The sequence below is a fragment of the Helicoverpa armigera genome, chromosome 6 (assembly GCF_030705265.1).
Source record: "Helicoverpa armigera isolate CAAS_96S chromosome 6, ASM3070526v1, whole genome shotgun sequence".
NCBI classification, from domain to species: Eukaryota; Metazoa; Arthropoda; class Insecta; order Lepidoptera; family Noctuidae; genus Helicoverpa; species Helicoverpa armigera.
The window spans coordinates 10569971-10594057 of NC_087125.1; the positions used below are offsets into that span (position 1 = coordinate 10569971).

A 24087-nucleotide genomic window follows, 5' to 3' on the forward strand; every position below is an offset into this window, starting at 1 on the left:
CGCGGCCATATTGTGCATCAAAGTGGGGAGAATTTTGGTAGCTCTACCCCGGTACTACTTTACTGTGTAGAAACGGACTTCCTATTTTATAATCAATGCGCCTGCATCTATGCAACGCGGTAGGAAAACTCTGATATCGCGATTCAGACTTTTTACAATATCAATCAATGTTAACTTCAATATAATGTACAATGCATCTATAAAGCCCTTCTAAACGCAAGGTCTTTGCAATATCAATACGTGGAGTTGCTCTATTTTGTAGAACAAACTATTTTCACTAATGTCGTATGCAACAGAAACATATAACTTTTTCAGGAAAGACAAGAATAGCAAAACAGTTGTAATTTTTCGTGCATCAGTGCTGCCATCTAGTAGCGGTATGTGTTAATATTTATGTTTTTAAGATATGTTATTGATTTTTACTATTGGTGTATTGGGTATGAAAAGCTATGTGATAGGAAACGATTTTGGATATTAGTAAGTTTATATAAAACAATTGAACAGGTATATGATTTCGAGATCGTATACTTATGCCCGTAACATTTGCAATGTTGGTTGAGCGTTGAACAGCTTATTGCTCAAAAAATATAAGTAGGCGTTTTTCGAACATTCATTTTTCGTCGTGGTGAAGTGCAGATGTGGCTACGTTGTGTGTTGTGCTGAAGATTTCAAGAAGTGATAATTGTGCCTGGTCGGATTCAGTCCCATTGCGTTTCGCGTGGGCCTGCATCCGTCGGCCGCCATCTTGGTTGCCGCTGGGGCGTGGTCGCTGCTAGCTACAAAATGGGTTTGTAAAACGGTATCATGCATTTATTTAAGTAGTTAATTTTAAGTGTTTCAATTTCTCTCGCATAACGATTAAATTGGAATTTTGATTTTTATTCATATTGAATAATAATAATAATAACATCCTTGGCAGTCGTTACGGGTAGTCAGAAGCCAGTAAGTCTGACACCAGTCTAACCAAGGGGTATCGGGTTGCCCGGGTAACTGGGTTGAGGAGGTCAGATAGGCAGTCGCTTCTTGTAAAGCACTGGTACTCAGCTGAATCCGGTTAGACTGGAAGCCGACCCCAACATGATTGGGAAAAAGGCTCGGAGGATGATGATGATTCATATTGAATAATAAAATTGTACATATGTTTAAGTAGGCGTTATATGCTAGTATCAGTCGAAACCTAGATTATTAAATCCTAAAACATGAAAATGATACAAAAACGAGTTTCCAACAAGTTTAAAGTGACTTTTTTGTTTATTTACTAACCTTTTCAATCAGAATAACAAACGTCAACTCTTCACATTTACAACCATGGATTTAAATACATATTATGAACTTACAACTATGATAGTTTAGTTAATTAGGGAATTTTTGAGCACCTAGGGAAACTGTTAAAATAATAGAGGCATAAGTTGCAACTTATACAATATTCCCTAGGTCAAATTGTTTGATTTGATCCAAACTTCGAAGGAACCCTTGTTTAATAAAGCAGTATTCAATTTAATCACTTATTTCATAGTAAGTACTAGAAACTTCGTATTTTTTAAACATCTAGTAGAGTGGGTCGCCTTTTCCTATTGAGGTGTCACATCAGTTGGGTTTTAAGGCATCATGGTGGTAAGTAACAAATGAAAATAAGCTTCTTAAAAATATTTTTATTTCCCCTTACATTTCATGTAAACATACCTTAAATCAAAATCAAACATAAGACATTATTAAGAACAATCAAACATTACAAATAGAACTTGAAAAAAGTTTGAAAAATCTTAACGTACGTCTACAGATCTCTTTCTAAAACCGGGGTTGTTAAACGTTGTAGTAGGAGGTTCATATAAAGGGTTGGTGCAAGGCCCATAGCCATCTATTTGGTTCTGTTGGAGAAATTGAAGGTACTCGCGTCGGTCTCGGGCTTCCGTCAGGAGCTTCCAGGCTATCAGGGTACCAGCTCCAACTAGGAGGAGTGTCAGCAGAAATATCCCACCGTATACTGGAAATAGAGGTTTGTGATTTAATCATGTCCTGGATGAAGAACATAAAAGTAAATAACAAAGCCATTCCTTAGTGAAGGATTTGTATGACATTCCGTATATAAGAGGAATACATAAGTGAGTACATAAGAGGAGTACATAAGAGGAGTACCTAAGAGAGTATATAAGAGGAGTACATAAGTGAGTACATAAGAGAGTACATAAGAGAGTATATAAAGGGAGCAGATCAGAGGAGTACATAAGATGGCTTGTATAATGTTAGTGTACCTTGTTTTTAAAATAATCTTTAAAATCATCATAAATTCAACATAACCAATTTTTGAGATAATAGCTTCTATGCCCCATGGATTTCAGGTTGGTCATTTTGGTACCTTCAAACGTCAATCATAATAAACACATTGATGAACATTTCATTGCTGTCGATTGTGTGTTTTTTTTAATATGATTTAGCCATCTTCTTTATGAGTCCAAACCCCCATGAAAAGTGCAGAATCAATTCCTAGACAAAAGGAGGACGATAGAAGCAGTTTATGAAATGTATACTCACAATAATAAGTAGGAGCGCAATCAATTTTCTTCTCTACGACCAAATCAACTCCATAGTTTTCATCGTCATATCGATATGCGAAGCTCGTGTAACACCCAACGTCTACGTTTATATTCTTGCAAACATTCCATAAAGTATCGTTCGAATAATCATCAGGTAATGTGTCCACTACTTCAACTTTGATAAGTTCGTAGCAGTGTGGGCAGTGATCTTCACCACTTTGCCGACATTTAGCGCATTTTTCCAATTTCCTGCATTGCAGTTCATCACATTCAGTGCAGTCGGTTTCACTGTACATTTTGCAGTACACGTCATGGTTTGTCCGAGCGTCCCATTCGGCTATCTCGTCACATTGGCAGGAACCGCATGAGCATTTGCCGCGGTTGTGGCACACCTGTAGCATAAGATATTTTTTAAGTTAGCCAGTAAAGGCGGGATATAACTATAACAAATAAAGGAATTTGGCATGCAGATAAGTAAGGAAACGGAATAAAAAATAGCAATCAAACTTGTTTTAAGCAATGAAGAAAATTATATTGATGACGCTGAAACCTAACTTTGCTCATGCTTTGCACGTGATGAACAAAAGTTGTAAAAGTCTCAATACTCACACTGCCATCGTGTCCTTTACATGTTTCGACAGTATTGGAACAGTCGCATGCGATGCCTGACCAATCGGGCTTACACTTACACTTCCCACAGTTGCATTTGCCATGCTCCTTGCCATTACAAACCTCCCCACTCTCCGCGCTACGGGGACAGTTGTCCACGTTACATTGGCAAAATTTACCTTCGTACCTGTGTAATTAAGTTCAATTTTAATGACCTCCATTAATCCGTCAGTTCAGTCGTGAGATTCAATAACAATTCTTGAGTTGCTACTGCTATAATAATAATATCAAAATTAATTTGTGCTTACCTCTCCCTACATTGGCAAGTGCCACAGATACAGAATCCGTGACTACTGCAGACATCCTCGCCAGGTGCAGCTATACATGATGAGTTGTCTTTGTATACATTCTTCTCACTCTTGACGCAAGCGCAGTTTTCACCGTACCTTTGAAAATAATCAATAATAATGTATTTATTTTATCTTAAAATTTGGAGAGAGCAGAATAAGATATGTATAACTCTTGTCACGTACGTGGTATCATCACAACTGCATATGCCACAAATTCGCTTCTGGTCGTGGCAAAATTTGGAATTGTTCTCTACATTTTTCTCACATTCACAGTTTTTGATAACATCTACATCGAGAGTGAGTTTCTCCCCGATGCCTTCAACTACGATTTCGACGAGAGCAGGTTCAGCACCAGTATATTGCACAGTTGCGACTATCGGCAGTTCCTTGCCAACCTCTATGTCACATTCCTGATTACTATTCTCAGAAGTGCAGTCTGGATTAAACGAAATTTTAAAGTTTTTCCTATTTCCCGTCTTCACTTTGGCTTTCAATTTAATTTTCTTCGATATTTTCTGAAATAAATAATTTTACAAATATCGTATGTTCATTTGATTCATATTCATTCAATTGCTTATTACGTTTATTAGGTTACTAAGGATTATAAATCATACTATTACTTACCGAATAAATGTCTTTGAGTAGAGTCACTATTTCTTCGTTATCGTTAGTTTCAGTACTCCCTTTTTTATTACGTGGATCGAAATGATAAACAGTTAATTTTGAACCACTCACGGCTTTGCTCAATCCTTGGTAGGCATATTTAGTTCTGGTATCTATCAAGAAAATGATTATGAAGTCGCGTTCCACCGCCAGTTTATTTATCATGCCAACTGATGGGTAATCCATTTCTAATTCTTTGGTGTATGTACCATTTTTAGTATAACATTTGCCGTCGTATGGTTCAAACAAGCCAGCTGATTTTCCGTCACCGGCCACATGATATTCTCCGTCAGTTAAGAAAATTATTATTTTCCTGGATTCGGTTCTCCATCCAATTGTTTCATTGCAAGCCATTACTTGAGCGAGAGCATCGAGCCCGCCTTCTTGGGGGTCACGGTTCAGTCCACTGGGGGTGTTTAAAACTACCTTTTTGAATTCTCTCGTGTCATTACCTAGTTTTAAATGATGGCGAAATGAGTAAGTTTTATCTGTATCTTTGGTACTGAAAGGAAAATCAGGATTAAGTGAACATGTCCAAAATGGCCATAAAAATAAAATACAAATGTAAGGGTAAACTCACTCGCTTGTGAATGGAAAGACTCGTTTGTCTATAAATGTACCAAATCCTAAATACACGTTATCAGTCATATTTTTGATAGCCAAATATATATTTTGGCTTTGCTGGGCGGTTTCATTTTTTATACCTTCCATTGTGGTGGAAGCGTCTAGTAGAAAATACAAATCTACTGGAAAATCCCGGGCTCCTTGAAAAGAGAAATTAAATGTTTCTGATTTTCCTGACCGAAGATTTAATTTGTATCGTTGTGGTTTAATCTGGACGATGTTGTCTTGATCGGAGCTAAATGCTTTAGTACTTGATGCTTCGACCAGGCTTGCAGGATTTTGCAGGGATTTTGGGCACCAGCTGCTATTATCTTCGGAACTCTGTGCTCTACATCTTGGTCCACTGAAGTCGTTCTGAAAATATTAGTGGTGGGTTTCTCAGTAATTTAATGATCTCTTTGAGAAAAATAATCATCAGTTAGGTACATACAAAATGCTATGAATTATTGTGCATTCATATATGTACATACAATCTCTACAAGTACGAGGAAAATTAATATGTAATTATTATTTGATGTATTAAAGAATCGGGCGTGTCCAGTCTAACAACAGAATTTATGTATTAAACGGCTTATGATATCCACTCTACTCTTCCATAGGTATTTCTTATTTCATGTTCAAGTGTTAAAATAATATAATTAGAAACATATTATCTCTTCATATTAATTATCTACTCCTACAAATAACTACGTTTACAAATGGGTCAAAACCAGTAGAAGCACCAATATTACTTACCTGGGCACACCAAACGCAGATGCTGGAATCTTGTATACATTCTTGACACGTACCTCTTGTGTGACAAGAATCAATCGCAAAAATTAGATAACACTCTAAACTTATTCCCAGAAGAAATAATACATATTTACCGAACATTGCGTCGATAGAAACAAACGTACAAATAATATGACTCCATAAACACCTATGTCGCTATAAGGATAACGAGGAATTATAGTCTTAGGGGAATCATATACTGTTGTTTTATAAAATACAGACCAACCTTTACAAATAGAACAAGAAATATGTAAATGAATGTTTTTTTTAAATATCTTTTACACAGGTTATCGTAACACTAAAATATTTGTGAAAGAACACCGAAATAATCATGCTTGTAAAATAATTGGGCTTTTTAAAATCTCTCTCTATACGATGAACCTGTACATGCTGTAAGGGAACGATTTGAATAAATAAATACAAATACAGAGAATCTTTACATGTTTAGCGACATTAAAAGCGCTCCAGAAATAGCAACCAGTCTGCATATCGCTTTACTATTATTTTTCCTCCATTCCGTTTTCCCTTACCCCATCATCAACCTGTTGTCAATTTTAGACCTACTGCCAGTCTATCAGTATTGTATTATTTGTCGTCTATTAAGTTCACAACATTAAAGTACCTAGTTGTTAATTATTATTTTATTAGGTCTTCGGACCAAAATTCACCATGAACTTCTTAAAGACAAAAATGTCTTACCTAGTCCTTGTTTGGTTCATTTTTTGTATTGTGAGTGTACTTTCTGAAGGAGATGACTGTAACTTCGGCACGTGCGGTGAATGCATTAGTTTTGCGAACGAGAATGATGGCTGCGTTTGGTGTAATCAGGTGAGCATACATATTGGTTTTGTCTGTATGCTGGATACGTAGCCCTTTTTATCATTATAACAATTGAAAGTGTATTCATTTTAGTCAGAGGATCAGTAATCGTTTAATAAAATATACTCATTCATAGCAGAACATAACCTTCTGTACAATTTTGGAGAACTAACATTTTTGTTTCAGTATCCGTTCGAAAATCGCAGATGTCGCTCCTCAAGCTACATCAAATCAAATCCATCATGGTGCAAAGACCAGTTGTACAGTCCAAAACCATGGAAGAACACAACACAGAACGACTATTTCGGAGAAGTGAGAAATGGCTCTACTGTCCAGTTTAGGCCCCAAGAAATCAAAATGAAAGTGCGTCCCGGAGTTACGATGCAATTCAATATGACTTTCAAACCAGCTAAGGACTATCCTCTAGATGTCTACTACCTTATGGATACATCTGATACTATGAAGGATAGAATAAAGGAACTGAAGGATCAGGCAATTTTGATCCATACAGAACTGTCGCGGTATACTAACAACGTTAAGCTAGGCATCGGCAGCTTTGTCGAGAAGCCTGGTTTTCCGTATTACGACCCCAACAAGTAAGTTTATAAGCAATTAGACGACGTAGTATATCTTTCAACGAGTTTTTCAGAGTAAAGTAATGTAGGTAATACTATTACCTCTACAAGCTTAAAAACTAATTTCGCAATTATTAATGCTAAATTTTGAATATTTTAGGCACAACAGCCATGCCTTCAGAAATCTTGTATCACTAACGGAAAATATGACAATCTTCACGTCAAAAGTGACTGAAATAAGAACTGGTTCCAATTTCGATGACCCAGAAGCTAGTTTGGATGGCCTGATGCAAGCTATGAAATGTGAGAAAGAAATAGGATGGAGGAAGGGTGCCAGGCGTATCATAATATTATGTACTGATTCCACCTACCACAGTGCGGGAGATGGCAAAATTGTTGGCGCCATCAAACCTAACGATATGCAATGCCATTTGGAAGATAACGAATACAAGAAAGCGTTGGAATTCGACTACCCATCCGTTAGCCAGATCAATAAAGTAGCAAGAGATGAAAATTTTAGATTGATATTTGCTATAACAAACAACAACAAAACTTTTGTAAGATTTGTTATTGCCTGATAAAATAAGATTACTTACTATGATTTATCTCATTTTCTTACGTTTGACCCATTTTATTCTTTCCTTGTGCAGAAATTATCAGAAACTGCGTACAAGGCTTTGGCTAAAGAGATTTATGGAGCTAGATTTGCTGAATTGAAGGCCACTAATGTTTTAAAAATTATCAAAGAAGCTTACGAGGTAAGAAATGTTCATTAAAAATATACGATAAATAACCATTTCGATAGGGGTGATTACAACAATTTTGTTTTCAGGAGCTTGCAAACAGCATTCTAATGAAATTCGAAGCGCCGTCCAATATAGAGGTTAAAATAGACCAGGATTGCGCTTCAAAGCCAACGAGATTCTGTGAAGTAGGACATAAAGAAAGTCTTACTATTAATGGGACCGTGAAAGTTAAATCATGTCCAGACGACCCCAACCAAAAGCAGCAAGTGGTAATTAATCCTTACGGGCTGCCTGATCGCCTAACAATTAATTTGGATGTCGACTGCCAATGTGATTGCGAAAAGATTAAAACTGGTACAAAAGCTAGCGAATGTAACAATGCGGGTTTCATACAATGTGGTATTTGCAAATGTTTTCCGGGAAGGTAACTAATAAATGTAATATATTCTAACTACAATAATACTTGCAGTAAAATTTTAGTCCTTTAAAAATTATATTGAAATTAGAAGCACAAAAAAACTTCGTATAGCTATTAATTATAGACTACATAGAAGTATGGTAAAAATGATAAATGGCATAAAGCTATAATGCACGTGTATATTTTCAGCCACGGTGCAAATTGTCGATGCAACGGTACATCCACAGATCAGACGGACAAGGAGAAATGTAAATTGAACAAAAGTGATGCTAAACCATGCAGCGGCAGAGGACATTGCAGGTAAAGTCATACGTATCTTAAGTTACGTACACAAGTCACCCTCAAATAGACAAAAGACCGGTCTCTCCTTGCCTGGTTAGCGGTGTCGGTATCTTGTGCATCATCGTTGAACGGTGACTTCTGACGCTATGCATCGTTGCTCATTGCAATGATTTTTTATTTAAGGTTTTCTACAAGCTCAAATTTATTTGAAAACATCCCATACCATAATTAATTTACCATCATCATATAACAAACTATAAATTGTCGTGAAATCTTAACGGTACAATTTTTTTTCTATAGCTGCGGTATTTGCACAAATTGTCAGACAGGATATTCTGGCGACTTTTGTGAATTTGACGATACTTCATGCCCAAGGCAGTGCTCCGGCAATGGACGCTGCACTCGGGGACGATGCCATTGTAACTCCTACTGGTCGGGGATAGACTGCAGCTGCTACGAGAAAACAGATGTCTGTATTGCGCCATATTCCAAAGAGGTATGTACTCTATATTCTTGTTATTATACAGAAAGAAAGAGAGATGGTGGAACGTGGCTAAGGAGCTCTTCATATAAATGCTCATCATTCATTATCAGCAAGACCAATAACGTCAGATATCACCTATAATAACGCTCTTACCTTAACAAATCCGACAGATGTCTTTTAACATTTTTTTTTAAGATTTGTTCCGGCAGAGGCGAATGTAAATGTGGAGCCTGTATTTGTAAAGAAGTGGAGGGAAAGAATGAAACGTATTCTGGAGCATTCTGTGACAGTTGCGAAGCCTGTGCTGAAGGAAGATGCAAAGAGCTTGAAGACTATGCTTACTGCAACTTCATGCACATGAATGACAAGGCATATTGTGACAAAAAAAATAATGATACAAGCCATATAAGTGTTGCCTTTATGAGTAAAGCTGATATTAGTGGACCCAAAATGTTAATTGCCAAGTGGTGTAAGAAAGAACTAGACAGTAATAATGGCAGTTACATGGTATTTAGGTACGAATACGATAATCATGATTTAAAGATTACGATTCAAAAGGAAACAGAAATACCACCTGAAGCGGATATCTGGGGTAAGATATATCATTTCTTTCAAAAAATTAGAAGGTAGAGGCCCTTCCCGGGCAGGCTGTGGAAACTGGTACAATTCTTATCCTCTTTTTCATCTATTTTATGAGGAAACCTTTCGTAACAATTGCGGATCCTTGACAATTTCGGTTATTGTATTATTAACCGTAGTTGACACTCTCTACAATAGCCAATAATATGAACAATTTGTGTTGATCAAATAAATAATGAAGCTTTGTATGATCCTGTATTTTGAAAGACTTATTGAATTTATTTTTTTGCAGTTGCTGTTGGATCAGCAATAGGATTAGTTCTTTTGATTGGTATACTAACGGTTATTATCTGGAAGATTCTGGTAGATTTACATGACAAAAGAGAATTCAAGAAATTCGAGGATGAAGCGTTAGCCGCTGGATATGATGTTTCACAAAATCCTTTATATCAAGACCCGTCTATTAATTTCTCAAATCCTGTGTATAATAATCAATGTAATTAAAGTTGCTAACGAGGACAAGTTATGTTAAAATCATTGTTATTTATAGTATTCAAGGAAAATAAACAGGACGAATCAATCCTGCCCACTAAATATAATAATGTCGCATTGGACACAAAACGATGTTTTTTTATAAAGCTTCTGTAAAACGTTCGAGGCTTAGAGAAAATATAATAGAATAAAATAACATTTAATTTACATTTTATTTCAAAAAAATGTACCATCTCCCTGTGTAATTTGAAATAAATATGTTATAAAATAAATAAAAATATATAAAAACTGAGTTAAATATCTTTTACAAATTTTGTTACAAAACATTCACAGCAGCACACCGACGCCGTGTATGTAAAACACAAATTTCGTTGTTCAATAGAACCATCCGATTGTGAAGTTTCGTCGTTATCCAATGTTCCAGTGTCTTTTCAATAAATCGCGACGGATCCTTCCGAAGGAAAAATCTGTTGTCAAGTCCTGGTGTTTGATCAGAATTCGACATTCTGCTGGCAAAAGCAGGGTGCAGAATGCCTAATTCCGTTTACGCGTTACGCTTTATTTTTTAGTCGACCGAAGCGTCGGCCGGTCGTGCGACCGACGCAGCCGAGTCGGGGGTTCGTCATTGTAGATTCTCTTCTCCTTACGTTCTTCAACATCCAATCTTGCAAGGACCGCCTAGGAAAGAAATTAAACGTGCTACATATTCTTTGTTAGGTGTAGACAACACCTACATCACCAGGATCACAAAGAATTGAGGGTATCTAAAACTATAACGACAAAAAAATGTTTTTGAATAGTAGGAAAATGGAGATTGCTCTTACCCTGTTGCTTTCAAGTCTATTGCGGCGGACACGAATGCCTATTGCAGGCGCTTCTGGAACCAGGTCGCCTGCAGACCGCCGACCGCCAACCTCAATAGCCACGGCATGAGGATTGCAACCAGGACTGAAATAATTAGATTTTTGATAGGCACAAGTGTCATCATCATCATCATCATCACATAGTATTTGAGGTGTCAAGGTTTTAAGTTGAATACTAGTACCAGTGAACCATATAAATAAGATGTTTGTGACTAATTTAGCGACTTGATCGCAGTTATTCTTAGTTCTGTGGTGCTTGAATGTTATAAAAATCCTCTTTTAGCCAATAGCACTAAAAATGTGAAGAAAGATACCGCTAGAAAGGAGGTTACTTTTGTGATGAAATCAGAGGGATCGAGCGATGACAATTAGGCCGGCAATACACTCATCGGAATCAGTTGCAACAGCTCGAGTGGTTCGTGTATGTGCGTCCATAGAACTCTGCAGTTCACTGTGCAGTCGCAGTTTTAAGTCGCCCCTGACTGCTTCAAGCGGTCTGTGTATTGCCGGCCTTTAATGAAAAGGCAAGTGATTACATACGGGGGGTCTTTCTCAACAGTAGCAGGCGAGGTCAGTGGGGGCCGGTAGTGGTGAGCCGTGTCGGGGCTGCAACACCTTGACACTACGGGGCTGGTGCGGCAAACCGCCTCGCGGACCTCTTGCAAACGGCGCCGTTCTTCAGCAACTTTGCGGTCTAGCTCCGCTACTGTTGAGGACGTTTACGAATTGTAGCAGTTTGTCAGTCTTAAACTAGCTTCTGCCAGCGGTTTCACCCACATCCTGCGGGAACCTCTGCACGCACCCGGATAAAAGGCCCCGATAAATGGACCAGCTGCAGCAGCAAACTCTTAAACTTTTTAATATTAGTTTAGATGGAATAAATGACTGTTTGTATTAAGCATGTTAGCTCTTTGAACTATGCAAAAGATTTTAAAGCAGTTTTTAGCAACATAAATTATTTAAGAGGATTCGTGGCTGGTTTAATCAAGAAGCTGATAATTAGCGCTCCGGTCATAATTTGCAGTTAATATCGTATATCAATACATAATATAATAGTGTGTATGCTACGTCTAGCAATAGAAAAACCGGGACTTTTAGTTTTTATTTACCCATATTGTTGGATATATCATGTCGTGACAAACCATCATAAGTATTTTTAAATTGAGAGGTATTGGGCACTATATTAACTAAAATGTTACTTAGTAGTGCCTGGGTACATTTTTGAAAGCCAAAATAAACCAGCTAACAGGAAAACCAACCACAGTCCAACTGACAGGAAAAAATCAAATAGTGTGTCACATACATTAAATTAGTTTCGAATAATAGCGTTGATTTGTGATAAGCTTATAAACAATAAGAGGAAATAAAAATAAATATCCAACTTACTGTGTTGTTGTGCATTCCGTTGCTTACTCATTAGTTCGTTTTCCAAAGAGTCTATCCTTTTTTGTAGAGCTTCCTCCTTAGACAATTTAGTTTTCCAGGTACGACATACTTTTAGGTGAAGGAACGATAACTCTTGAGCGTCCAAAGTTTGAAGGCCATCGGACTTGAAACCATCCTAAAATTCAAATTTATACACTGCTACAAAAATACTAAACATGAGAAATAGGTACATAGAATTTGGCAATCGACTTTATAAAGTAATGAACGGTATGACCGTTGAAGGTAAAATTCAGTAAGATTATCGGAGTGATATACAAAAATTGCCAAAACGCATCAAATATCAAGATTAGTCTTACATCTAAACTGCCATTCAGTATCTTGTTGGCAATGTATTTCAAATAAGTGTGCTCAGCCATTTTCCTCTGTTCAACATCGACCTGTTCGAATATGTTGCGTATTGTGTCGGATACGTTGACATCTAAAGAACACGTGCAAGGTCCGTTGGAACGCGTTTTTGGCTTCACGTTAAATGCTTCCACCGTCGTCTTTGTCAACAGCCTCGTATCACGGCTCCTCTTACGCTTTTTGGTTTCGACAGGCGTGATTTTTACTGGTTCCTTCAAATATAAAATGTTTACTGTTTCGAAGTCTTATTTTATAGGCAAGTCTGGATGAAATAGGTTAATTAATTAGTATGGTAAAAGCCTCGTGTACATTAGAAGATAGCACGAAAAAGGGTCGCCTCTTTGCATTCATTGCCAGAACGCATACTGGTATGATTGTAATGATTGAATTAATGCAAGGTACGATGTCTATTTTCATTGAGCTGTCTTGGAGTATTATGTAGTAGTTGCTTAGAAATGTATAATAATGAAATAAGAAAAAAACCCTTTTACCTCATCTAAAGAATATGTCGTCCCACAATCTTGAACTTTTGTCTTCAATGCTCTATTCTCTTTTTCTAATTTATCCGCCTTTCTCATAGCTTCTATACTCATTGATCTTAAGTTTTCTACTTCATTCTCATGTAATTTAATTATGTCTTGTAATGTTTCTTCATGCAAACTCTGTATGCTTTGTACCCCTTGATTATGTTCATTAATTATACTTTTTATGTTGCTATCATATTGCATTTTAATGGCTTCTATTTTTTTCTTATAATCCTTTTCTATATTTTCGAGAGCTTTTGTAAGCGAACTGATCTTAACTTCATAATCCTCATTAATATCTAATTTAGCCATAATACTACGTTCGACAAAAGATTTAGGCTGACTAGATTTACTATTAGTCGACATAGTTTTATATTCAGTAGACGATATTTTAAATTCACTAAGTCTTGATGGACTGGAATCAGTTTTTTCACGTATTTTTACCAAATTAAATCTCTCATCACTTCTTGTTTTCCGTGCTTCTTTACCAGCATAGTATTTTCCTTCGGGGTCGACTTCGGCTTGCATAGTATCCATAATATATTCTAATCCGAAATTGCCGACTTTAGAATATTTTTTCTCTTTTTCGGCTTTGAGTAAAAGAACGTCGGCCCCAACTCTCGAAAGCTTATGATGAGATTCACTATCAAAATGAGGAGTAACTGTAACCTTTTTTCTAGCAAGTTTTGAATTTTTGTGTTTTGACGTACCGCTGTCTGTTTCTAAAGCTTTTGACTTCATAGGTCTGACGACATCCTCATCAGAACCTACTCCTAAAGAGTTATATGATCCCAAGTTGTCTTCATTAGATATCGTTGGCATTGAAGGAGTGTCTTGCTTTATTTTTTTACTGTCTAAGTTTTCGTTAATTTTAGTATCTGAATCAGAAAGTCGTTTCTGAGATGAGTCAATTGCTAGTGTATATGAATCTAATGACTTTTTATCAATATCGGAGGCAGTTATTAAAGAAGGACTTTCTATCTCAACCCTTGGCAACTTAATTTTCAATTTATGCTTTACGCTGTCATCTTCACCATTTTCATCATTTTCCTGAAAAATGAATGTTTCTTTCCCATAATTCTTAGGATGATCACCAGCTATGCCTTTCTTCGTAGGATGAACTGTTACCGCCTCGACTACTATCTCGGAATGCCCTTTGCCCGACCATGTCCCTTTGGTTTCTTTGTCATTATTATTTTTGTTGTTATAACTGCTTTCACTATCTTTGTAAATAACAAATAAATCCTTGTCTGTCGATTTATCTGAGGTTGATTCAACATAAGTTTTACTATCTTTGTATTTACTAACTAAATTACTGTCAGTTTCATAACTTTCCCTCGTTGGATATCCAGTAGATTTTCCTTGACTTTGTGATACCATCTTACTACTGACAATATTGTCAGACTCATCAATGGCTTTCGACGAATTTGTTTGCATAGACCGTCTATTGTAAATATCGATTAAGTTATTACTCTGAGTGTTTGCATTTTCAGTACGCTTTGCTGATTTTTGAGTTTTTTTAGTTGCTCGTTCAACCGTGTTTGTGGTTGCTTTATTTTCATTTTTTTCTTTATCTGTGAAACAAGTTATCGAATATTGTTCAAATCTTCCTGGACTTAATCTTTTCATTTTGTAATCTATATAGCTGTTTTTAAGGGCTTCGAAAGTTGGCTGATCCACAGCTGCAGAAAGTATATTGACTTCGTTTAAGAGTGGGCTACCCAATTTCATTTCTAACTGGGTATGCCTTTTATCAAGAGGTGGTTTATTAAGTTCCATCATGTCTATGCTATCAACAAAGTCAAAATCTTTTGTTTTTGGAATATCCTTCGATGCGTTTATGTCTGACCCGTAGAAAATATTGGGTTCCAAAGTGTCCGTTTGACATCCGACATTTTGATATAGATCCTTTCTTTGTATCTGAGTTTCCATGTTGCGATAAGTTTTATTCTTTAGGACTTCTAATTGCTTTTGCAATTCTGATACTTCATTAGATTTTTTCCCTAAATCCGTTTTTATTTCTTCCATCATGTCCTTTAACTTGGTTTTATCTTCAGTCATACCGTGCAACTTCTCCTGCAATTCGCTTATCTTCTCAACAGAGTCCTGGTAAAGATTTTTGAGGGTCTGGAGTTCATCTTTTAATTTAGCAATATAGTCTTGTGTTGATTTTTTTAATCTATCGGTAATCAATGTCTGATTTGCTATTGTAGCTTCTAAATCTACAATTATAGCCTTATCATCGGCAACTTGTTTTTCAAGCATAGCCCTTAGATCGAAAAGTTGTGTCTCCATATTTTGCCGGTCTCTGATTGCTTCTTCTTTTTCAAAAATAATTTTCTGCTTTTCCCTCTCCACAATTTTCTTAGCCTCATCGGCTTTGCTTAAGAGTAATTGTGAAGACGTTTGTACTTTTAATAGTGTTCGTTCTAACGTAGAACTCTTATTTGTTCTTGCATCAAAAGATTTTCTGATCCTGTCTAGTGATGATAATATTTCTTCAATTTCGCAATTATTTGGTGCTAAGACGCTATCGCCGACACTCTTGAGCTCAAGCTGTTTTATATCAGTCACAATTATCTCTCTTTCATTTTGTAAATGTTTTATTTGTGATACATATTTGAACATATCTCGCGATGACTCTTCAGACTGTACTTTTGTTACGGATAATTGTTCAGATAGCATGGAGTTTTCTTGCTGGAGTTTTGCTATCTCCATCTTCATGTTATGGGTTGCTTTCGAGTCTAAAACCAAACAAAGATACTGACTTAATAAGACTTACTAGCAAAAACGGAAATTAAGCGAGCTGGCATATGACTTACGATGAGCTTCCATATTTCTAATGGAATTGATGTTCCGAAGACCAAAGTCTTTGATTTCTTCACCAGTATTAATAACTTCAGCTAAATTACCATGAAGTCGTCTTACTTCTTCTTCCAGTTCATTGATGTGATTTTGTAAAGTTGCTATTTTATCATCTCGAGCACAAACATCCTCACTTAAACTGGATATAATATTTTCCTGAAAATGACGTTAAAACATTTTTGCCTTTGTTGCCCCCAAGATAACGAGATCAACTGGTCTGAGTACGGAGGCAGCGCGTCTGCAGCGCTGAGGTCGCACTGCTTTGTAAAATCAAACAGACTGTAATCAGTCAGACTTGAATTACAGGTGCAAAATAATGGCAACGTTTTCCTAGGCTTCTTTTTTGTTTTTAGCTCAAAATCGTGAAACTGAATATGTAAAATATATAAAAAGTAACCATTCTCAGACCTAGCGCGGCATTTAGGGGCAAATTTGAAGGCGCCCTTAGAGGTGGAAGCGTTACATTAATTATGTCTATCCCCAGTAAAAGGTTCCAAAATGCCTACGACGACAAGCAGATTCCTGCATGAGTGTGAGTTTATATCAATAGAACAGGATCATAATACCGATTCTTCTAGTTTGTCGAGAAGTTCTCTCATCTTCTTTTGGTTAAGGAGTTTTTCTTGCCGCAAGATTTCAATTTCTCCAATAATTTCTTTGTGCGATACCGGAGAACTGCTGCCTTTTTTTATAAGCTGTCAAAAATAAAATCAACTATAAGGCGTATATAACAGAATCGTTTCTTACCATAGTATTACTTGTAACCGAGAAAGATGGCAAGAGTATTATTTTATCTCAATGGAAAGGTAATTCGTGTTAAAAATAGCTCACCTCAGTTCTTGCTCCTATTAGAGCATGTTCTAGATCCTCGCTATGTGATAATAAATTTTGGCTGTGGCTGTGCAATTCTGAATTTTCTTGCTCCATTCTTTTCAAATCAGCCATTTGTGTATTAAGTTCAATTTGTAGATTTTCTTTATCAATTTTCATTTGATCATGTGCTGCTTTTAATTTGTCAAATTCTGTTTCCAAATTTTGATATTGTTTAATTTTTTCGAGCAATTCAGCACTTTCCTTTTTCATTATATTGAGTTTAGCTTCAGTCATAATTTTTTCGTCTTCTAAGGCCATAACTTGATTTATCTCCAAAGTTTTGATTTGTTCGGTTAGTTCCCTATTTTCTTCAATTTTATTCTCTAAGGTATTATACAGATTATTAATTTCCTCAGTTTTGTTTTCAAAGTCATACATCAATTCAGCATATTTTTTCTTCATTTCTGTTAACTCTTGCTCTATGTCTTCAAATTGATTGCATTTTTGTATTAACTGTTGATTATCGGCTTTCATATTGTTCAATGTTTGTACCAAGTTGTCCATATCTCTTCTTTTCTCTATGAGATCTTTTTGAACGGCATATTTTTCACTAGATAACTTTTGATAGGCTTCGCTGATTCTAGATAATTCGTTATCTTTTGAACCTTCAGCTTGCTGCAGCCTATCAATTAATTCAGCACTTTCCCTTTTGGTTAATTGAATGGTGTGTATTGCGTTTTCAAGTTCATATGATTTTTCAAGCAAAGCACCTTCAAGACGTGATTTTTCCTCAATAAGTTTTTCATGCGATTCTTGTAAATTATGTAATTGAAGCATTAAGTTTTCGTAATGCATTATTTTATCTTTCAGTTCAGTACTTTCTTTTTGAGTGAAATCCAAAGACATCCTATATTTATTTTTCTCATCTTGTAAATTATTTATGCTATCAACAGCATATTCATTAACATCACGTAATCTTTGGATTTCTTGAAGTAAAATTGAGTTATTGTTTTCCCTGCTTGCCAAATCTGCTTTTAAATTTCTGTTTTCCTCAATAGCATTCATTAATAAGTTATGTAATTCTTCTTTTTCTTGTAACTGTATTTCTAAAGATTTTGTTACATCTGCTTCAATGTGGAGGGCTTGATCGTAATTTTTCACTTTTTCTAATAATTCTTGACTTTCTTGTCTAGCAACTTGTAGAGATTGTAGGGCTTGCATTTTTTCTTGTTGTAGGTTCGAAAGACTGCTATCAAACCTGTTTCGTAACTCGTTAAGTTGTCTAAGCAAATCTTTATTTTCGTCTTTTTTCTTTTCTATGTCCTGCATTAACTTATTGATTTCTTGCGACTTATTATGAATAATGCTCATTAAGTTATCATTCGCAGTCATTTTGTCATCAATATCTTGGCGCAAACTCTCTGAGTACTTTTCTAATTCATCTTTGTGTTGCACAGTTCTCTCATAAGAGCCTGAAAATATATTGTTACGATTACTTAATTAAATGTACATACATAAACAGAGGGCTACACTCTATGTAATATAAGGAGCCTCGACTGACTCTCTAACTGCCATTGTCCAACTTATTTCTGTCATTTTAGTCAGATTTTTGAGTTTTTTGATGCTGAGTTCGAGCTTTTCTTATACAATGGTGTGGATTATATGTTTACCTATTTATATTGTTACTCATAGTTTTTAAATGTTAACATGTAGGTAACTGTTTTTGACCCAAATAAATAAAGTAAAAATAAAATATTTTACGGCTAAAGCCCAAAGTGCGGCTACACCTAGATGTAACCGGCTACAGCTAGGTGTAGGTACATGCGGCTAGACCTAGTTGTACGTAGTACGTAGTTGGAGCAGTCCTGGGTGAACGTTTATTATTATTATTTGTTATGTGAACTGCCGTTTGATGGTGGGAGCACTCTAAGGATCGAGAGGTGTGGAGACGTGATGCCCAGCAGTGGAATAATAAAGGCTAAGAAAAAAAAATTGAACTGCCTTATGCACTTCATTATAGACTACCATTACGTGCTACTAGTTTGTACGACCCCTATGTACCTACTGTCTTATGTACCGCGCTGAGAAAGCATGTTGGTGAGCGCAATGTGGAATATTTTTAGAGCGAGTCCCGTCTGATAACACTAGTTTACAAAATCAAACTTTTTGCCTGTTGCCGTGGATTTAATGGCTGGTAACATTCACTTATGTTTAGTTTTTATTAATTACACCCGCAAAAATTTTTTTGTAGCTCGACTTTACTTGTTATTGACTTTCTCTTTTCTGAACCTTTTTCAGTCGCTAAAGTACGTATTTTATTGTAATTATACAAATATGTGAAGTTTTTACAACACGAGTAGTTCAAGGAGGCGTTGTTTGAACAATCCAAACCATGTTTGTTACTTATGTGGAGAATATGTGTTTGAGAAGAGTAGAAATGTCATCAGAGACGCTTAAAAATACTTATTTTTTATATTTTGGAATGTTGTTAGATAAAAATGAAAAATCTTGGGCTCCTGATTGTGTTTGTAAATCGTGCGTTGAATAATTAAGATTATGGAAAAGTGGTAAAAGAAGTACTTTTAAACTTAAAACACCAACTATTTGGAAAGAATCGAAAAATCATCTCGAAGACTCTTACTTTTGTAGCGTGAACATAAACAGCTTAAACACCAAAAATCGAGCTAAATGGCAAAACCGAAGTAGTACATGTGTTCAGCGTCCAGTGCAGCATTCACCTGAACTTTCAGAGAATAAAAATTATATTGAATTTTGAAAAAATATAATGAAAATTATGTTGATCTTGTCGAAGAACTGCTTTTACAATTAAGAGATATGGGATGCAATTTCAGCATAAACTCACTTCGTCTTCAGTCATCTGGACAGATTTCCGGAAAATTTAGGAGATATGAGCGAAGAGCAGGGAGAACGTATGCATCAAGATTAACGTGTCATGGAAGAACGTTATCAGGGTTTCTGGGATGTAAATATTATGTCTGACTATTGCTGGTCTCTGATACGCCATTTCCCAAAGTCTACACATAAGAGAAGAGCTTTAAAGCCAAGTTTTTTGGAACTTAACAATTAATATAATTTTTAAACAAATATTCTTTAAGGTAAATACACGTTTTTTCTCTTTAAACCGCACTTAGCTGAATCTCAAAAACTAGAGCTGATAAAAAAAAACTACTAATAGTTTTAAATATGGTTAAATATGAGTAGTCAACAACAGCTTAAAAAATCCCGGCAACAAATGTACTGTAAACTAGTGTAATGATCAGGTATTTTTGTGTGGTGGTTATACCGCCACCCGTAGGTCGCCAGAGCCTCGTCCTATTTGGCGCGCTGCTTACTGCACGGGCAGGTGAGGTTGGCAATTGGGGCAGAACGATATTTGAATTACCCCATACTTCCTGCCGATTTCCGATTCCCCGGCAGCAGCAGTAAAAAAATATTCATAGTAAGCATAAAAGAAAAAAATCATACTACATACTATTCATGGTTAAAAAATATGTTAAGTTTTCGCTTATAGATATTTTGTGCTGACGACGTATATAAACCAAGCAATAGTATTATTATAAGAAACATTACTTCTCCAATTTTCTATTTCTGACTTGAGAACATTTATTATTTCTAGTTGATCTTGATAGTGCTTTTGTAGTTCCTGTTTTTCTTCATCGTTACAAAATAGGGCTTCTTTTAAGTTTTTAATTTGTTCTTTTGAAGATTCAATTTCATCCATTAGTACTAATGAACGTGTTTCTGAATCTCGAGGGAGGAGCTGAAATCATAATATTTCGCTAGTCAGCCATTAAACAACAATTGGCATCAAATGCGTAACGACAACCTGATATGTTAAAAATGGCTTAAACAACATTAATAACAAAGTATCATTTGATAAAATTTACCTTTTCATGGTTATGTTCTAGTAATTTATCAACTTGAGTGGTCAAACTTTTAATTTGCTGTCCTTGGCACATAACTCGGCAATCGGCTTCTTTTAACTTGCACAATAAAATATTTTTCTCTTTTTCAAAAGCAATTGATGCTTCGTTTATTTTTTTCTCTAAAATTATATTTTCATTTCGTAAACCTTCTAATGCTTTACATTTTATGTTATTAATTTCTGATTCAGCTTTTAATTGAGTTTCTAGATTGGTAGTTTCATCGGTAAGTATAAGGTATTGTTCTTTTAAAGTGTCAAGATCGGCAGAACGTTTACGATAATGCTCTTTTTCGTTCCATAATGAATTATACTCTCTCATTTGTGTTTTTAGACTTTCCAATTCGTGTTCCAATTCTTCATATTTGTTACACCGTTTTTCTAAACTTTCTTTTTCATGTTTTAATGTTTCATAACATGTCATTAAATCATCAAAATTTTCTTGTAGACTTTTTAAACGTTTAAGGTTCTCTGTTTCAATGTTGTAACTATCTAAAGCGAAAACGTCTTCATTGACCTCTTCATCTGGTTTAACACCTTCTTTATTGAGAATTTCTTTCATTTCATCATTTTCTATAATGTCAGCAACGAGATGTGCTCGTTTGTTATCAAAATTTGGTTGTTTGGCTTCTGAAGATGTTAATGCAAAAGCAGGTTCAGTTCGCGGGATGACATCGACACGATAACAAGCACAATCCTCGGCGGCAACTCGTGGAGGTGAATGAGAAACGAAGTCTTGGGTGCAGGGAGCTATTAATGCGCAGCAAAATTTTTCCAATACCTTTAGTTTAAAGAGTATTTTTCCTTTTACATCGATGCAACGGGTATCTTTACCGGCCGTCTAAAATAAAGTTTAATATTTTTAATGCTGTTTAACGTAATGTAGCTTCACTAATGAATTTATACGAGATATACAACATACCAACAACTTCAAATACTGTCTATACTTATCATTTTGGCAAAGAATACCAAATATTTTTTCCAGTGCCGTGTAAATATGAGCATAAATACAATAAGGTTCGCAAACATCGTTTTCCATGACCTGTAAGATCGATTCGAAATATTTACTGTCTGTCTTTACGAATAAGTATGAACAATTTAAAAAACTTAAGGTACGGTTACGTACAGCTATTGTATTTTTCATAGCGTTTAATTTTGCGTCTTTTGTAATTATAGTATCTTGCATTTCATCAATTCTCGAATCTTTGGCAACTGTTAAATAAAATGATGGATGAAAAGGACGATGCTAAGTTATAAATTAATATTAATGAAATCCGAGCTAAAAAATCTTACAGGTAGCAACATCGCGAGTACCCGGTAAGTCATTTTGAACGCCTCTAGTGTCCTTCTTGAGAGAGTACTCCTGCTGTTTTTAAAAATGTGTATAAATATTATACATGTTTTTTTAATTAGGTATTACTGTTAACAAATAAGTTTCTTACCAACATATCCAACGCTTCGTTTGTTTTTGGTGATACCTCGTTTGTTCTTGGTGTTACCTCGTATGTTCTTGGTGTTGCCTCATCTCCTCTCGATTTGCCGGTCTGCAATATAAAAAACATATCAGTCAGTATTAGTAGTAGGTACCTGGGTATACAATAGTAAGGGAAATAAATTCAATATAATTACCGCAAAGCCTTCTGAATCGATGCCCTGAAATGAAGCCATGTATAAATTCATTAAGTATATAATTTAATCAGATCATAGTAAGTAGCATTGTTATTATACTGACCTCTGTGAAACCGGATAAGTCCAAATCTAAGCACTGAAAGTAGTCAAGAAAGTTATTAAATATTTATAATAGCAGAAAAGAAAGAAAGGGAGGAAGAAAACCCATTAAGTATTGTTCGCAAAGGTCATGACGCATACAGATACAAAAGTAAGTAGAGTAAAACAGCCCCATTCATGAAGGGGAGAGATATATGAATCACAATGACATGAAAGTGATTGACCCTCGCTCAGCATATAATGCAGGAACCCTAGGCGAGATACATAGTGGCAGCATGTCGCAGCGGTGATTTTCAGCGAAAGTTCAAACTACCATGAAAAAACATTTTGCAGTCTTCCTTATTTTTAAACCATTTTCAGGGATGTCAGAATGCAAAAAATGTGCTGTTACACACAAATGCTATTGTATTGTAAATCGAAGAATCCTACTATGTAATGTATAAAAATATAATAAACGGTTCTCTGGCACATTCGGGTAATTATTTACCGCCCGTAACGGGATAACCTGATTGGTGGGAGGTCTCATAAGATCGAGAGGTGTGGAGGCAAAATGGGGAGCCCTTTGCCCAGCAGTGGGACAGAACGGGCTAAGAAAAAAAACGGGATAAATAAAAAAATAAGTCTAGGAACAAAGTGACAAATAAAGGACTTCTTACCAGATCATCAAGCTCTTTATTGGCTGCTTTGATTGCTGCATGCTGAAAAAAATATTAATATTATATTATTCAATATATTTGCATACATCTTCTCATACGGAAAAAACCATATCATGCGTCAGCGTAGCAAAAATAAAATACTTATTTGTATTGTTTCATTTATTTTTCCTTAATTTTAAACAAATCTTCCTATATTTCTTATGATTTAAAAATAATATTCATAAGTATATCACTCGGGAATTGTTTAACTTAAGTACCTGAACACATTTAAAGAATGGAACTATCTGTAAGGATTTTAGACTTTTCACTTTAAAAATGGGTTCCCAAGTCACTCCAAAAGTTGATTAGTTTTGTTAAAACGTGTATGATATAAAGGAAGACTCACGGCATGCGCAATTTCGCACTTCTGATCGCACGACAGTTCGAGTTGATCGTAGGCAGCCAGCATTTGCTCGAACTCTTCGATCTTGTGCTTCAGGCGCGCTATCTCAGCATTCTTAGCTACCATCAGTGTGTCAACGATCACGTCCGTCGGGAAGTACTTCGGCCGGACCGTCTCGTTGTTTCTCTTTATTATCTCCACCAGGTGCTCGCTCTTATCCGAACAGAAGTGGGACCAGGCCCTGGCGTCCGTGCATGACGCATAGGCCTTCAGCTTTCCTTCGTTCCTCGCCGGCAAATCGAATAGGTCGTGTTCGTTGAACACACGCTCCCTTTTTGTTATGAAAGACATCGCGATGCCAACTATTTAGTCTACTTAGGATAATGTACGATTTTTCTAAACATATACATGTATATAAATATATGCTACTTTTCTCCGCCATCCATTTTACGCATAACGATACGATTTGAAATACCTATTTTGTTTTGCAATAAACTTTCGGCAAAATGTGTATAAACGAAAATTATCAAATATTTTGAACTGTCAAAAGAAATCGAGGCGGAATTGTGACTTGAA

The 24087-nt window shown here is 35.8% G+C and overlaps 3 protein-coding genes across 3 annotated transcripts; 1 reads left to right on the forward strand and 2 right to left on the reverse strand.

Annotated features, from left to right (window-relative positions):
* Positions 1–1637: 1637 nt before the first annotated feature.
* On the reverse strand, positions 1638–5714 carry LOC126056685 (integrin beta pat-3). The gene is made up of 8 exons (XM_049850418.2): positions 5516–5714; positions 4737–5134; positions 4118–4658; positions 3677–4008; positions 3452–3589; positions 3144–3330; positions 2533–2926; positions 1638–1984 (listed from the first exon to the last, which is right to left on the reverse strand). The coding sequence occupies exons 1-8, from the start codon at positions 5651–5653 to the stop codon at positions 1764–1766; spliced, it is 2349 nt and encodes a 782-aa protein (XP_049706375.2). The 5' UTR covers positions 5654–5714; the 3' UTR covers positions 1638–1763.
* Positions 5715–6090: 376 nt separating this feature from the next.
* Positions 6091–10238, forward strand: LOC126057057 (integrin beta-PS). The gene is made up of 9 exons (XM_049852318.2): positions 6091–6379; positions 6557–6966; positions 7106–7502; positions 7596–7703; positions 7778–8115; positions 8299–8409; positions 8692–8887; positions 9071–9467; positions 9747–10238. The coding sequence occupies exons 1-9, from the start codon at positions 6221–6223 to the stop codon at positions 9956–9958; spliced, it is 2328 nt and encodes a 775-aa protein (XP_049708275.2). The 5' UTR covers positions 6091–6220; the 3' UTR covers positions 9959–10238.
* LOC126057054 (myosin-2 heavy chain) lies at positions 10140–24087 on the reverse strand. Its single transcript, XM_064035041.1, has 19 exons — positions 23515–24087; positions 23130–23171; positions 22478–22510; positions 22375–22398; positions 22188–22289; positions 22039–22111; positions 21872–21957; positions 21668–21787; positions 20711–21586; positions 20394–20583; positions 16821–18274; positions 16556–16684; positions 15947–16145; positions 13092–15868; positions 12552–12812; positions 12196–12370; positions 11350–11515; positions 10771–10894; positions 10140–10624 (listed from the first exon to the last, which is right to left on the reverse strand). Exons 1-19 carry the CDS (start codon positions 23860–23862, stop codon positions 10505–10507), a joined length of 7299 nt encoding a protein of 2432 aa, XP_063891111.1. The 5' UTR covers positions 23863–24087; the 3' UTR covers positions 10140–10504.